Here is a 17,065-nt window from a genome sequence, read left to right on the forward strand (position 1 = left end):
CTCCCTTAAGCTCCTCTCCTGATTTCTAATTTTTTTTTCCTCCAATTGCTGTTCAGATTGGTTGTGTTTTTCTGCCTTGTCATCTAACTGATCCAGTCCTCCACTTCTAGTCTACTGCTGAAACTTTCCATTGTGTTTTTTATTGTAGCTGTATCATTCATTCTTCATTATCTCTTGGTTCTTATATATGTTGTTGATATTCTCATCCAGCCAGTTTAGGAACTGTATGATCCTTACTCTGAATTCTTTTTCTGACATATTGCTTTTTTGAATTTCATTTAGTTTCTTTTTTGATGATTCCTTTGTTTTTTTTCCCCTTTATGGCTTTTCTTTGTCTCTCCATTTTTGCTATCTCTTTGTATTTGTTTTTATGTTATGTGAGTTACTGTCACTTTCTGGCCCTGGGCAACTTGCTTGAGGCCTGAGAAGTTGAAGCCCTTAGAGATCCAATGGTCTTGGACTCCTTAGTTCAGAGGCTAGGTCTGCCTTCAGTTTTATGCCTTTGTCTCTTCTCTGAGTTGTGTTCCTTTCCCCTATGAATATGGCTCCCCATTTGCCCAATGCAGGTGCTTTGGATCAGCAGGAGCACATACACACTTTTTCTGGTATATGATTCCAGTGAGGTCTCTAAAGCACTAAGTTTAGGTGTGTGGCAACAGAGCAAGCTTGGTCTGGATGTGCAGAGTCCCTGAAACTCTGGGTCCAACAGGGTTCTAAAGTGCCCAGTCCCTGAAATGGGAATTCTAGATGCTGAGACCGGTGCAGAGTCCAGTAGTGTGGTTGCTGGTGCTGGCAAGTACATGGTCCCTAAAGCTCTGGATCAGGCATGCAGAATGAGGACCAGCATGAGGTCCTGAATGCAGTATCCACACACATGGCGTGTTTTCACAGTGACCAGTCACTGGTGCATGGGGGTCCTTGAAGCTATGGGTCTGGACATGCAGCCACTGAGGGTGTATGGGGTTCTGAGTGCTGGGCCAGGCTTGCAGCTACAAGGCATGCTGGGTCTGGACATGGTGAGTCCATGAAACTCCGGTTCCATGCACAGGGAAGGGCACACAGTGTCCAGGTGAGCCAGGTCCTATAACTGTTTCTCACTCACCAGCACAAACACACCACCCATCCACACCTGCCCTTCTTGCTCCTTTACTCTCTCATACACTCTCTCTCACTGCCATCCTGATGACCGCCATTTTGGGATATCCCATAACTTAATTTTCATTACTTTTACAATAATCTTCAAAAAGAAATCAGTTTCTCTGATGGTGCATGAGTTTTTCTCCATTCTTCTTCATCCTATCCAATATACATTACTCTCATTTAAAAACAAATATAGCTTCTTTATTTCCTATAACTAATATTCCTCCAAACTCTGCACTACTGGGCTGAAAAATGTCAGTCTAACCCAGTGACTTACTCATCTTCTGGATGAGTCATTCTTCCAGCTATTTCTTCTCCTTTTATTCTTCAAGATGATATGCATGTGGGTGGAAATTTATGAATCTCTTATGGTGGATGAATTATGGGGACATCCAATCTATGTGGTGTCTTCTGGAACTTTTGTCTCTATGGTAGAATACCAAGACTGAGCTTAAGTGTGATTATTTATGGCCCATGTAGCACAATGCACTGGTAGCTCATATGTTAGAAATGTGATTCTGGCTACTTTTCTCATCTGGGTCTCTACCACTGTCTGGCTCTCTCTGAGAATCTTTAGCTTTCACAAACACTTAGAAAGGTCTGCAAGCTCTGACTTTTAAGACACGAGGAGCCAGTAGCACTGCTTCAGGCCCATGTATCTAGCTGCCTAATTTTGCCAGTACCAATGCCGCAACCACAACTGTTGGATATTTCTATGTGATACTCTGAATGATTCTGCAGAGTCTCCCTGAATGGGAAAACCTAGGATCCTGTTTTCCATCCCTTTCATTCTATTGTCATTGTGGGTCTGGGAATGTGCCTTTCCTCCTTGTCTATCTAGTATAGACTTCCTTTCAAAAATGACATTTGCATTGTGAGCTTCCCTAAATTAATGTAATCATTTTGTCATTCTTTTCCAAGAAATCTTTTCATACCCAGAGTCATAAAATAATCTTGTAATTTCTTCTAAACTTTATGTATGTCCATTTTTACATTTGGATTTTCAATAAGCATAGAGTTGATACATCTGTTTATTATGAGGTAAGAATTTCATTATTTTCAATAAGAAAATGGAGCTATTACAATCATTTCTTGGATAGTTTGTTCTCTATTGGCTTATAATATCACCTTTGTTTTACACCAAGTTTCCATATGTGCATGGATCTGTTTCTAGTGGTCTTTTATGCTTTATTGGTCTTTTTTCACTTAATTTTTTTCTTTTAATAACACAATGTTTTTACTCATAATTGCTTTACAATAAGTTTTAATATGTTAATCTTATACCTACAGCTGCTCTTTAGTTACTCTTGTCACTTTGCTCTCTTCTTGAATTTTAAATTATTTTGTCAAATCCAATGAAAATTTTTGTTGGGATTTAATGAGAATTTTGTTGCACATACTGATGGATTAGGGGGGATTGAACAAAAATCTTCTTCCAATGAGTAGTCAGAGGAAAGAATACACATATGATTTCTTTATAGATACTTATATTAGTCTTATTTATACATGAAGCATTAAAAATTCACTAGAATTTATATGGACATGGGGTTTTCATTGACTTAATCTGCAACAGGATGTACATTTTTAGTTTTCAAATTGAGTTACTTTTATCTGGTTATTTTATTTTTACTATGTAGTTACTAGCGTTACTACTATGTAGTGCACAAGACACATGCACTGGGGGTGGGAGAGTCCCTCAACCCGGCCTGTGACCTCTCGTAGTCTGGGACCCCTCACTCCTTATGGCCCGCCTGCAGTGGAGGTAGAAGAGGCTTCTGCCACTGCTACTGTGTTTGCCAGCCCTGAGCCTGGCTTCTAGCTGAGCAGTGCTTCCTCTTGGGGCAGTTCCTGCATTGAGCATCTACCCCCCCCACCCCACCCCCCCAACCCCCGGTGATGGTCATTTTGCACATTAGGTTTTATTAATACAGGACTAGTGGCCTGGTACATGAAATTTGTGCACATCAAAAGTGAATTAATTAGAGGAAATATTTTAATATTGGTATTTGCCCTTTCTCTATAATAGAAATGTCAGAGATGAAAGAAAATTAGTAAAATGTATGTGAAAATCTCCCTCCTCTCAGAGTCAGAGGTGCGCCGTGGGGCCGAGTCAAGTCCCTGCCCACCACCCACATGTGCTTCAAAAACGCTGGAGATGCCGAAACCGGTGTGGCTCAGTGGATAGAGCATCGGACTGTGGACTGAAAGCTCCCAAGTTCAATTCCGGTCAAGGGCATGTACCTTGGTTGTGGACACATCACCAGTGGGGGGTGTGCAAGAGGCAGCTGATCAATGATTGTCTCTCATCGATGTTCCTAAGTCTCTATCCCTCTCTCTTCCTCTCTGCAAAAAATCAATAATATATAGATAGATAGATAGATAGATAGATAGATAGATAGATAGATAGATAGATATTAAATGCTGAAGACCCAAACCCAGCTGGCCCCAGCCCCAGCAAGCTCCCCTGGGCAGGGGCAGAGCCACAAGTCACCCAGCCCGGCTCCAGACAGAGTTTGGAGATTCAGGGCCCCCAGTCCAGCACTGTGAGGGGGGGCAGCCTCAGGCCCCCTGCCTGGCACTGGGGTAGAGGGCACAGCAAGCCAGGTAAGCCATGCCAGGCAAGCAGTACAGCCTGAGGTTCGCAGGCCCAGTGCCGAGGTGGGGAGTGCAGCCTGAGGTCTCCTGGCCTGGCGCTGGGGCAGGGGACATGGCCGGAGGGACCCGGCCCGGTGCCAGAGTTAGGGTCATGGCCTGAGGCCCCCCACCCTGCACTGGGGCTGGGGACACAGCCTGTGGTTAGTCCCTTGGGGAGGGTGATGTGGCCAGAGGTCCCTCGCCCTGGCCAGGTGCCATGCAGCCTCAGGTTCCTGCTGTTGGGTCTTGACATTACAGTATCCAAGCTAATTGCATATTCCTCTATTATATAGATAGATTGTTTCTTTTCTATATTATTTTCTCTTTCTGGAACTTCTATTGTGCTTGATTGTAGAATTTTTCAAGGTATCATAGACTTTCTGAAATTTTATATTACACCCTCATTTTTTCTTGTGGTTCCTAATTTACTGTTCCTTGACTCTTTCATTTTTACCATTATAGCTTTCTGAAAGACAGTGTTCATGAATATTCTGCTGTATAGGATGTGTATAGGAAAGGGAGGGCTCATGTTGAAGGAAGGACAAGTTACATGGGTCATTGTCATCTTCATATCTTGCCTCTTTGAATTAAGAGTTTATTACAAGCCCTGATGTTTTTCAGTTGTACTACACTTTATCTGGAAATAGAGGAATACTGTATAATAAAGAGGTAATATGCAAATTGACCCTCATGCCCTCGCATAACATGGCTGTCCCAATGTGGTCAAAAATGGCTGGCCGGGGAGGGTAGTTTTGAGCAATCAAGCTAGCAGGAGAGGGCAGTTAGGAGTGACCAGGCCTGGAAGAGAGGGAAATTAAGGGCGATCAGGCCAACAGGAGAGGGCAGTTGGTGGTGATCAAGCTGGCAGGGGAGAAATTAGGCATTGATCAGGCTGGCAGGGGAGTGATTAGGGGATGATCAGGCAGGCAGACAGGTGAGCAGTGGGGAGCCAGCAGTTCCAGATTGTGAGAGGGATGTCCGATGTCATTTGGGATTGGGCCTAAACTGGCCGTCAGACACTCCCCGAGGGGTCCTAGATTGGAGTAGGTGCAGGCTGGGCTGCGGGACACCCCCCTGCTTTAGTCCATGACTTTCGTGCATTGGGCCTCTAGTTAGAAGAATAAAGAATTACTTTCCTTCTTTTAGTGACTTCCTTTTTCCCTTTTCATCAGTACTATATATAAGAAAATCTACTCTTTCTCTTTTGATTGGTAGTCAGTATCCATCTCTAGTGCTGCTGATTATTTTTCCAAGTTTTTTTTTTTTTATTCTTATGGTTATTGCAGTGGGAGTTTAGCATGAGGAGTAAAGTAGAAGAATAAGATCTTGTAGATCTGCTTTTTTTCTTGACATTTTTATTTTTTATTTTTATTTCAGTTATTGGCATAGTTGCAATAATTTCTTTTTTTTAGGTTTTGAAGAGGGGGATGAAATCAATGTTATTACATATGCCATTATTTTCTTAGATGAGCTACATACTAAGGGTATCAACATATAGATAATCCACAGTGGCAAAATTTAGGGTATCAACTTTCTTTTTTCTTTACTGTTTTAATCACAGAGCTTTCATCTATGGTAAATATCTCGTTTTTATTTCAGAAATTGGTCTTAAGTGGGATAACCTTTGGACACCGGCCAACCTTGAGGATAATCTCACACTTGGCTCTGTGATGACAATGCTTTTACTTGATGCTTTCTTGTATGGCCTTGTAACATGGTATATAGAAGCTGTCTTTCCAGGAATGTATGGTGTGTCCCAACCATGGAATTTTTTTCTTATGGTGAGTTCTAATGTTTCTGTTATTGTTAAAGGTCTTAGTTCTTATTTTACAAAATCAAATCAAAAGCTCAGGTGCAGAATCATTTTCATCTGTATACCAGCTATACTGAAATGCTAGCCATTTCATAATTTACCTTAAAGCCTTGCACATATACAAATGCACCTATTTATAGATAAGACACTGACATCCCAAATGTTAAAAATGATTAGTACTAGCCTAGCTAGTTTAGCTCAGTGGATGGAGCATAGGCCTGAGAACTAAAGGGTCCCAGGTTTGATTGCGGTTGAGGACATGTACCGTGGGTTGCAGGCATATTCCCAGTGGGGGTTATGCAGGAGGCAGCTGACTTGTGTTTCTCTCTCATCGATGCTTCTAGCTCTCCCTTCTTCTCTGTAAAAAAAAATCAATAATATATATATACATATATATATATATATATATATATATATATATATATATATATATATATATATATATAAAATTATGAGTACTATAACCCTCTTTAGTCAGGCTATATATAGTGAATTTGATTGAAGAGTAAAGAAACCTAAAGTCTCTGCAAAATTCTTCCCCAACTAAATTAATATGTGATAGTTTCTTAGATCCTATTGAGAAGAGCGTTAAGTATTTCTCATGCCTGTATTCTCACCACCTGCTTCTTTTCAATTGCTAGACCAGTATACTTAGAGTAGGATAACATCTGCATTTTCAACCTCCATGCCCCCTGACCATTACTGGATAATAGTACAAAGAAGTGCTCTTATCAAGTCTAATAAAATGCGTTGGCTGTGACCTCACCTTTTAGTAATTCCATTATGCCCTTACTTCTTGAACACTAGCATCTTAAACTTTTGCTTCAAAACCCTGGAGTTTCAAATCATACACAATTTGCTGCAAAATATAATCACTGAAAGTAAACTATAACCTTATCCATCTCGCAAAATAAACCAAGCCAGAGTGTTTTCAAGTTCTTATAATGACTCATTTCCATTTTTCACATTTTAATTGTAATTCAGATGGAATTCATGTAACTTAGGGGAAATATTCATATGACTTAAAATTAATGATTTTGAAGTGAACAATTCAGTGTCATTTAATATGATTATAATATATTTGCACATATCTACAGTAGTTTCAAGATATGTTCATCACTAAAAAATAAAACCCTATATCAATTAAGAAGTCACATCTTAATTTTCCCTATCTTAAACTCCTAATAACCACTCATCAGTCAGCTTTCTTTATTTTAACTGGTCAGGATATCCTACATAATAAAAATCTAATATGCAAATTGAGTGAACAGCTGAACAACAGGTCACTATGATGCGCACTGACAACCAGGGGGCAGGTGCTCAAGCTGCCTCAGATCACAGGCCCCAGGCCAGCCAAGGTGGGTGCCAGTGGGGGGTACCTCCCCCATCACCCTGCCAGTCACCCTACTAGGAGAGGCAATGGGGGGCGGGGCCAGTGAGTGGGCTGTGCCAGGCTGACCAAGGAAGGTGCCAGTGCCCCTCCTTCAATTGCCTTGCCAGTCACCCCACAGATTAACCCTGATCACTGGCCAGGCCTGGTAACCCTACCCATGCACAGATTTTGTGCACCAGGCCTCTAGTTTTGTATAAACAGAATCATACCATATGTGATCATTTATGTCTGCTTTCTTTAACTGAGCCTAATTTTTATAGGTTTATCCATGTAACAGTATGTATCGGTATGTTATTATTTTAGATTACTGAATAACACTTCATTGTATGTATATAAAACAAATCCTGTATCTGTTCTTCTGTAGTTGAATATATAGGACATTTTTTGACTAATTTTGAATAGCTATGTTATAAATATTTCAATACTAATATTAGCTTGAATACTTATTTCAATTCTTTGGGGAATATACTTAAAAGTAGAATTGTTCATTCATAAGCTAATTCTGTATTTCATATTTTCAAGAGCCACAAAACTATTTTTTCACAGTGTCTGCACCATTTACATTCCTATAAGCAATATACAAGATTTCAATTTCTACACATGCTAACAAACATTTATTATTCTCCTTTTTTTATTGTAACCATTCTTATGGTTATAAAGTTGTATCTTGGGGTTTAATTTACATTTCCCTGATGACTAATGATACTGAGACCTTTACATATACTTTTTTATATTCTTTAGACAAATGTCTATTTAGTCCTGTGTGCAAATTTAATTGGGTTGTCTTTTTATATATTCTGAAATCCAGAGCCTTATCAGAAGTATGGTTTATTAATATTTTATTCCATTCTATGGACTGTTTTTTTTTTTTTTCATTCTTTTGATGTGTCCTTTCATACACAAAGTGTTTTAATTTGTCTTAACTCCAATTAGTTTTTCTTTTGTTGCTTGTGAAATTGGTATCTTGTTTAAAGAGTCATTGTCAAATCTAAAGTTTAACCATATGTTTTCTTTTAACAGTTTGGTGGTTCAATATTTTACATTTAATTCCTGGATCAATTTTGAGTTAATTTTTATATAGTGTGAGGTAGGAATCCAATTTCATTCTTTTGCATGTGAATATTTTATTGTTCCAGCACCACTCTTTGAAAAAAATATATTTCCCCATTGGACCCTTTATAAAAATCAGTTGGCCTTAGATGTATGGGTTTATTTCTCAACCCACAATTTTATTCCTGCTTCTCCCTGCCAGCCTGATTGATACCTAACTGCTCTCCTGACAGTCTGATTGCCCCTAACCGCCCTCCCCTGCAGGCCTGGTCACCCATAACTGCCCTCCCCTGAAGGCCTGGTCCCCCCAACTGCTCTCCCCTGCAGGCAAGGATCCTTTCCAACTGCCCTCCTCTGCAGGCTTGATCACCCCCAACTGTCCTCCCTTGCAGATCTGGTCCCTTCCAAATGCCTTCTCCTGCTGGCCATCTTGTCACAGCCATCTTTGACCACATGGTGGCAGCCATCTTTGACCACATGAGGGCAGCCATCTTGTGTGTTGGAGTGATGGTCAATTTGCATATTGCTATTTTATTAGATAGGATATCTTAAATAGGATATCCTATCTAATAAAAAAAGAAAGTTAATGAATTAAAATATATTAAAATTATATTTATATTAATATAAATATAAAATAGAATATTGCTATTTTATTAGGTAGGATATCTTAGATAGGATATCCTATCTAATACAAAAAAAGAAAATTAATGAATTAAAATATCTTAAAATTATATTTATATTTATATAAATATAAAATAGCATATTGCTATTTTATTAGATAGGATATCTTAGATAGGATACCCTATCTAATAAAATAGCAATATGCAAATTGACCATCGCTCCAACACACAAGATGGCTGCCCTCATGTGGTCAAAGATGGCTGCCACCATGTGGTCAAAGATGGCTGTGACAAGATGGCCAGCAGGGGAAGGCATTTGGAAGGGACCAGGTCTGCAAGGGAGGACAGTTGGGGGCGATCAAGCCTGCAGAGGAGGGCAGTTGGAAAGGATCCTTGCCTGCAGGGGAGAGCAGTTGGGGGGGACCAGGCCTTCAGGGGAGGGCAGTTATGGGTGACCAGGCCTGCAGAAGAGGGCAGTTAGGGGCAATCAGACTGTCAGGAGAGCAGTTAGGTATCAATCAGGCTGGCAGGGGAGTGCTTAGAGCACATGTGTCAAACACAAGGCCCGCGGGCCAAATCCGTCCCGCCAGGCCTTGCAATGTGGCCCGCACCGCGCTGTCATCACTGCACTCCGCTGCGTTTCCATCACAATGACAGTTTATGACTGTTCAGTAAACCATTCGGCCCGCGATTTAGGCTGGATTTTAGATTTTGGCCCCTTCTCTGATTGGGTTCGACACCCCTAGCTTAGAGGATGATCAGGCTGGCAGGCAGAAGCAGTTACGAGCAATCAGGAAGGCAAGCAGGCAAGCAGTTGGGAGGAGCCAGCAGTCCTGGATTGTGAGAGGGATGTCCGACTGATGATGGGTCCAAGATTGGAGAGGTTGCAGGCTGGCAGGCTGGGCTGAGGGACACACATCCTTGTCCACGAATTTCATGTACCAGGCCTCTAATTATATATATATATATATATATATATATATATATATATATATATATACACACACACACATATATACACACACACACACACACACACACACACACACACACAATATATATTTAAGCCAGCACTATATTGTTTTGAGTACTGTAGTTTTATAATAAGTTTTGAAATATAAAAGTATGAGTCCTCCAAACTTTCTCTTCTTTTTTAAGATTGTTTTGACTATTAGAGGGCCCTTATAGTTCCATATGAACTTGAGGATCTGCTTTTTATTTCTGCAAAAGTAGCCACTGGAATTTTATAAATATTATAATGAGTCTGTTGATGACTTTAAATATTATTGCCATATGAAAAATACTATATTTTAATTCATTAACTTTCTTTTTTTTTAAGAATATTGTTATTGATTTCAGAGAAGAAGGGAAGGGAAAGGGAGATAGAAACATCAATAATGAGAGAGAATCATTGATATACTGCCTCTTGCAGGTCCCCTACTCAGGATGGAGCCCACAACCCGGGCATGGACGGTGACTGGGAATCGAGCCTGGGACACTTCAGTCCACAGGCCAACACTCTATTCACTGAGCCAAACCAGTTAGGACTTTCTATTTATATGGGTTGGGTTCTTTTTGTTTGTTTGTTTGTTTGTTTGTTTGTTTTTGTTTGTTTTTTAATTCTTTAAGCAAGGTTTTGTAGTCTTTTATTTCTTTGGTTAACTTTATTCCTGACTATATTACTCTGTCATATGCAATGAAATTGTTTATGTTCTTTTTAGATTGTTCATTAATGGTGTATAAAAACACAATTGATTTTTACATGTTAATCTTGTATCCTGTTTCTGAATTTGTTAGCTCTAGCAGTATGTGTAACAGTGATTCTTTGGGCTTTTTCTATGTGTGGAAATATACGTATCATGTCATCCTCAAATATTGATAGTTTTACTTCTTCCTTTCCTATTTGGATGCCCTTTATTTCTTTTTCTTGCCTCATTGCTCCAGCTAAAACTGTAACAATGAATACCAGAGATGAAAGGAGACATTCTCATCTTGTTCCTGATTTTAATGGAAAACTTTTCTCTCTCACCACTAGGAATGATCCTAGCTTTGGGTTTTTCACATATGCCCTTTGTCATCTTGAGAAAATCCTCTTGTATTTCTAGTTTTCTGAGTGTCTTTAATCATGAAACTTTTTGTCAAACCCATTGATGTTTCTATCTCCCATACTTATATAATTTATTCCATTTGTTCAATTAATGCAATATATTACATTGATTGGTTTTCATATGTTGAACCTGCATTTCTGGGATAATTCCCACTTGATCATGAGGTATAATCCTTTTTCTATGCTATTGGATTAAGTTTGCTAACATTTGGTTGAAGATTTTTTCATCTGTATTGATAAGGGATATTGGTCTCTAGTTTCTTTCTTCCTGATACCATTGGCTGGTTTTGGTGTCAGAGTAATGCTGAGCTCACAGAATGAGTTAGAAAATGTTTTATCCTCACACTTTTTGGAAGACTTAGAGAAGAATTGTTGTTAATTTTGTTTAAATGTTTGGTGGAACTCACCAGTGAAGTCATCTGGTGCTCACCTTTTCTTTGTAGAGAGGTTTTGATCACTGATTCATGTACTTTACATGTATACGTCTGTTCAAATTGAGTGCTTCATTCCTTAATGCATATTTTGGTAACTACATTTTGGCTTTCTTTGTAGCGCTCATACTGGTATGGCCATCCAAGAATTACAAGAAAAGAAGAAGAAATGAAAGACTTTGGAAGAACTCAAAACAAATATTTTGAGGCTGAACCAACGAGCTTGGTGGCAGGTATCCAGATCAAACATTTGCACAAGGTATTATTTTAAGGGAAAATCCCTTATTATTCCTGCCCAGTTGAAGGGAACCTTGGGCAGGCCAGATGGCGGCATCTGTAAATGAGCTAACTAATAAGCTCTATGTGTGGGCCAGGTACTTGCATCCATAGACAGGTAGTCCTGGTGCCAGACTGCATATGGTTGGGCAGGGTGCTAGGGTCCATGGGCAGCCCTGATGCCAGGGTCCATAGGAGAGACTGGTTACTCTGTCTCTCCTTTAGTTCATGTTTGCCTGTTATATTTTTCCCATTCTTTTGCTATTTACCTATTTGTGTCTATAATTGAAGGACACTTTTGTATACATATATAAACATTTGGTTAGTGCATGCTCTTTATTCAATGTGATTCTTGCTGCTTTTTAATTAAGGTGTTCAGGCCATTTACATTTTTAATTTTCAGTTACAGGTTATATTCCATACTATTTTGTATTTCAGGCCATTTACAGTTAATGTGATTGTTTATATTTTTGGTATGGTTCCCATTTAGCATTTATTTGATTTCTAATCCTACCATATACTCTTTTTTCCCCTGTTTCTTGCCTTCTCTTGAATTACTGATTATATTCCCGAGATTCCATTATATCTGCCTTTATATATAACTTTGGCTGAAACCGGTTTGGCTCAGTGGATTGAGCGTTGGCTTGGGGACTGAAAGGTCCTGGGTTCGATTCTGGTCAAGGGCATGTACCTTGGTTGATCGATAACTCTCTCTCATCAATGTTTCTAACTTGCTATCTCTCTCCCTTCCTCTCTGTACAAAATCAATAAAATATATATTTTATATATAACTTTGTTTTGGTATTTAACTGGCTTATCTTTGATACATTACACAACTCTAACATATCACATCTTCCTTCAAATGGAACCTTTTCACATATAGTGTAAGAACCTTATGTCAGTTATACTTTTATTTTTATACTCATACCCTTCATGTCATTATTGTCATACATTTTACTTAAATATATATTATAAAACCTGCAATATTTTGTTACCATTGTTCTTGATTTTCCAGTTATATTTTAAGGAAGTTAAAGACAATGTGGTTTATAATTACCAGTGTGCTTAATAATTACAGTGTTCTCCATTTCCTTGTTTATATCTAGATTTCCATCTATCGATAATATAATTTTCCTTCTGCCTCAAAGAATATCTGACTTTTTTCTTAGTTTGTTTCTTGCTTTTGTTTTTTAATCTTTTTTTCATTATTAATTAAGGTATTACATATGTGTCCTCATCCCTCAATTAATCCCCAATGCCTCCCTCACTCATGCCCTCACCCCCTTGGTGTCCGTGTCCATTGGTTAGGCTTATATGCATGCATACAAGTCGTTTGGTTGATTTCTCCCCCTTACCCCTACCCTCCCTTACCTTCCCCTACCTTCCCTCTGAGGTTTGACAGTCTAATCGATGCTTCTGTAGCTCTGAATCTATTTTTGTTCATCAGTTTATGTTGTTCATTATATTCCACAAATGAGTGAGATCATGTGGTATTTTATCTTTCTTCGACTGGCTTATTTTGCTTGGCATAATGCTCTCCAGGTCCATCCATGCTGTTGCAAATGATAATATTTCTTTCTTTTTTAACAGCACGTAGTATTGCATTGTGTAGATGTACCACTGCTTTTTAATCCACTTATCTGCTGATGGACACTTAGGCTGTTTCCAAATATTAGCTACAGTGAATTGTGCTGCTATGAACATACGGTGCATATATCCTTTCTGATTGGTGTTTCTAGCTTCTTGGGGTATATTAATATAAGTGGGATCACTGGGTTAAATGGGAGTTCCATTTTCAGTTTTGTTTTTTGGTGTTTTTGTTTTGTTTTGTTTTTGGTGTGTTTTTTTGTTTTGTTTTGGTTTGGGGTTTGTTTTTGTTTTTTTTGTTTTGTTTTGTTTTGTTTTGTTTTGTTTTTGAGGAAACTCCATACTGTTCTCCACAGTGGCTGCACTAGTCTGAATTCCCACCAGCAGTATACAAGGGTTTCTTTTTCTCCTCATCCACGCCAACACTTGTAGATTGTTGATTTGTTGATGATAGCCATACTGACACGTATGAGATGGTACGACATTGCTGTTTTGATTTGCATCTCTCAAGTAGTAACTTTGAGCATGTTGTCATATGTCTCTTTGCCTTCCTTCTGTCTTCTTTCAAAAGTATCTATTTAGGTTCATTGCCTGTTGTTTATTTGTGCTCTTTATCTTCCTTTTGTTAAGTTGTACAAGTTCCCTGTAAATGTTGGAGATTAAGCCCTTATTAGTGATAACATTGACAAATATGTTCTCCCATACAGTGGGCTTTCTTAATGTTTTGTTGGTGGTTTCCTTTGCTGTGAAAAAGCTTTTTATTTCAATATAGACCCATTTGTTTATTTTCTCTTTAGCTTCCATTGCCCTAGGAGCAATAATGGGGGAGAAATTGCTTTCAGCATATGTCTGAGATTTTGCTGCCTGTGGATTGCTCTAGTATTTTTATTGTTTCCTGTCTTATGTTTAAGTGCTTTGTCCATTTTGAGTTTATTTTTGTGTATAGAATAACTTGGTTGTTTAGTTTCATTTTTTTGCATATATCTGTCCAGTTTACCAACACCATTTATTGGAGAGACTGTCTTGACTCCATTGTATGTTCATGCCTCCTTTGTCAAATATTAATTGGGCATAGTGGTTTGGGTTGACATTTCTGAGTTCTCTATTCTATTCCATTGGTCTGTATGTCTGTTCTTGTGCCAGTACCAGGCTGTTTTGAGAACAGTGGCTTTCTAATACAGCTTAAAATCTGGTATTAATATCCTTCCTACTTTATTCTTCTTTCTCAGGATTGCTGTGGCTATTTGGGATCTTTTTTATTCCAGATGAATTTTTGGAGAGTACTTTCTAGGTCTGTGAAATATGCTGCTAGTATTTTAATGGGGAGTACATTGAATATATAGATTGATTTGGGTAGTATGGACATCTTTATGATGTTGATTCTACCAATCCATGAACACGGTATGTCTTTCCATCTTTTTTATGTCTTTCTCTATCTCTTTTTTCAGTGTCCTGCAGTTTTTCGAATATAGGTCTTTTACTTTCTTATTTAAGTTTATTCCTAGGTGGTTTTTTTGTTTGTTTTGTTTTTTTGCTGCTATGGTAAATGAGATTGCTTCTTTAGTCTCACCTCTGTAAGTTCACTATTGGTGTATAGAAATACCATAGATTTCTTGGCATTAATTTTGTATCCTGCTACATTGCTGAATTCATTTATTAAGTCTAATAATTTTTATGGAGTCTTAAGGGTTTTCTATGTACAGTATCATGTCATCTGTGAATAAGGACAGTTTTATTTCTTCTTTTGCAATTTGGATGCCTTTTATTTCTTCATCTTGTCTGATCATAAAGGCTTGTACTTCCAGTACTATGTCAAACAGGAGTGGTGAGAGTAGGCATTCCTGTCTTGTTCCTGTTCTTAGAGAATATGGTTTCAGTTTTTGCTCATTGAGTATGATGTTGGCTGTGGGTTTGTGATATATGGCTTTTATTATGTTGAGGTATGATCCTTCTATTCCCACCTTGCTGAGAGTTTTTATCAAGAAAGGGTGTTGGATTTTGTCAAATGCCTTTTCTGCATCAATTGATATGACCATGTGGTTTTTATCTCTCAATTTGTTTGAGTGATAAATCACATTTATTGATTTGTGAATATTGTACCATCGTTGTATCCCCAGGATAAATCCTACTTGTTTGTGATATATTATCTTTCTGATGAACTGCTGGATCCAATCTGCTAAAATTTTGTTGAGGATTTTGGCATCTATGTTCATGAGGGTTAATGGCCTGTAATTCTCTTCATTATGTTGTCTTTATCTGGTTTTGGTCTTAGGTGATGCTGGCTTCATAGAAGGAGCTTGGAAGTGTTTCTTCCTCTTGAATTTTTTTGGAATAGTCTGAGGTGGATATGTTTTATTTCTTCCTCAAGTGTTTTGTATAACTGCCCTGTGAAGCCATCTGGCCCCAGACTTTTGTCTGCTGGAAGCTTTTTGATGACTGTTTCAATTTATTCCTTAGTTATTAGCCTATTGAGATTTTTAGAATCTTCCTGATTTGGTTTTGGAAGGTTGTATTTTTCTAGAAATATGTCTATTTCCTCCAGATTGTCTAGTTTTTTGAAGTAGAGTTGTTCATAGTATTTTTTAACAATCCTTTGTATTTTGGTGGGGTCCCACTTTTAATCTCCAACTTTGTCTAGGCATGCATATGTCTTTTCTTCAATTTTCTTTTCTCACAAGACTCTTGGGTTTCTATCTACAACTCGGGTAAACTGATGGACTCTGCCTGAATTATTCAGCTCTGTGCTGAATAATTGAAACTATGCTGGAGCACTTTCTGTTCAATTCTCAGGAATCATTACCTTTTTTCCCTGATATCTATTATAAATATCTATTATAAAAAATATTTGTTTCACACATAATATCATCACACTATGCATTTTTCAATCCCTTTGTTTTTTTGTGTGTTTTTTTCAATCCCTTTGTTTTATTCATTATGTTGTTCATAATTCATAATTATTTTATTGATATGTACCTTTGCTCTTTTCTGTCTTCTGTTACCAAAGCTTTATTAAAGGTGGAACTAAGTATCACTTATTTTTAAATGTAATTCTAACACATAGGACAGTATGCAGTAGACATTCAGTAGTTTTTTAATTAATTGGAATTGATGAGTTATTGCCTGCAGTGGTTATTAGCAATGAAGTGTGGGGTTATATTCAGGTTTCTGGTTTGAACATTTTAGTGAATTTGGGGGTCATTCACTGACCCAAGGAGTACAGTTGAGGACATGATAATGAGCAAAAATTTAGACATACTGAATTTGAAATATTTATAAATAGTTAAACTTGTTTCTGGTAGACATTTGGAGATATAGAGCTACAGCTTTGGAAAGATTATGAATGAAAGAGATTACAGTATCATTAACATCTATAGGGTAAATATTTATAAGAGAAAATTAGTTTTTTTTAAGACAGTCATTTTATTACTAAGGATAATTATGTCCATTCATAAAATCTCTATAATAATACCTGGAGATAGTTTGGTTATCATAACCAAGGAAAAGACAGATGAGAGAAGTGTTACTGGCATCTGCAGGGTAGAGACCAGAGAAGCTCCTAAACCTCCTATAAGTTAAAGGTGAGCCCTCCAAAACAAAGAATTATTTAATACAAAGTGTCTAGAGTGCTACTATTGATAAGCCCAGAGTTTGTAGACACACTCTCCTAGTGCTGTCAATTTGCCAACACTAGCACCACTTTCTAAGGCGTCTCCTACATACATTACAAAAGAGAACCCATGAACTGCATTTCCCAAAATTGCCTTCTCTGTTTTCTTATTATTTAGGATTTGCCAATTAGAGGCACCAACAGACAAAATTTAGATTAACCTAGGTGAGCTCTTAGGAACCACAGGATTTATAAATTCAGACTAAAATATTAGGAGTCCAAGAGACACTTTAGTAGAGTTTTCAAACATGTTCTATGAAGGATTGATAAATATTTTAGAGTCTTGCTACAATTGAATAAGCCCATAAATACTATATTACACTCTTCATAGATAGAATATAAAGAGG

At 37.9% G+C, this 17,065-nt stretch overlaps 1 protein-coding gene across 1 annotated transcript in view; it reads left to right on the forward strand.

Annotated features, from left to right (window-relative positions):
- Positions 1-5,373: 5,373 nt before the first annotated feature.
- The window catches only part of LOC118731568 (phospholipid-transporting ATPase ABCA3-like), a 197,217-nt gene continuing 185,525 nt past the window's right edge, over positions 5,374-17,065 (forward strand). Inside the window, exons 1-2 of the mRNA XM_036460223.2 lie at positions 5,374-5,555; positions 11,310-11,447. Of these exons, the coding sequence (XP_036316116.2) occupies positions 5,445-5,555; positions 11,310-11,447 (249 nt within the window). The 5' untranslated portion in view covers positions 5,374-5,444. The remainder of the gene's footprint in view (positions 5,556-11,309; positions 11,448-17,065) is intronic.

This window comes from Pipistrellus kuhlii, unplaced genomic scaffold (genome assembly GCF_014108245.1).
Source record: "Pipistrellus kuhlii isolate mPipKuh1 unplaced genomic scaffold, mPipKuh1.p scaffold_m20_p_31, whole genome shotgun sequence".
Lineage (NCBI taxonomy): Eukaryota > Metazoa > Chordata > Mammalia > Chiroptera > Vespertilionidae > Pipistrellus > Pipistrellus kuhlii.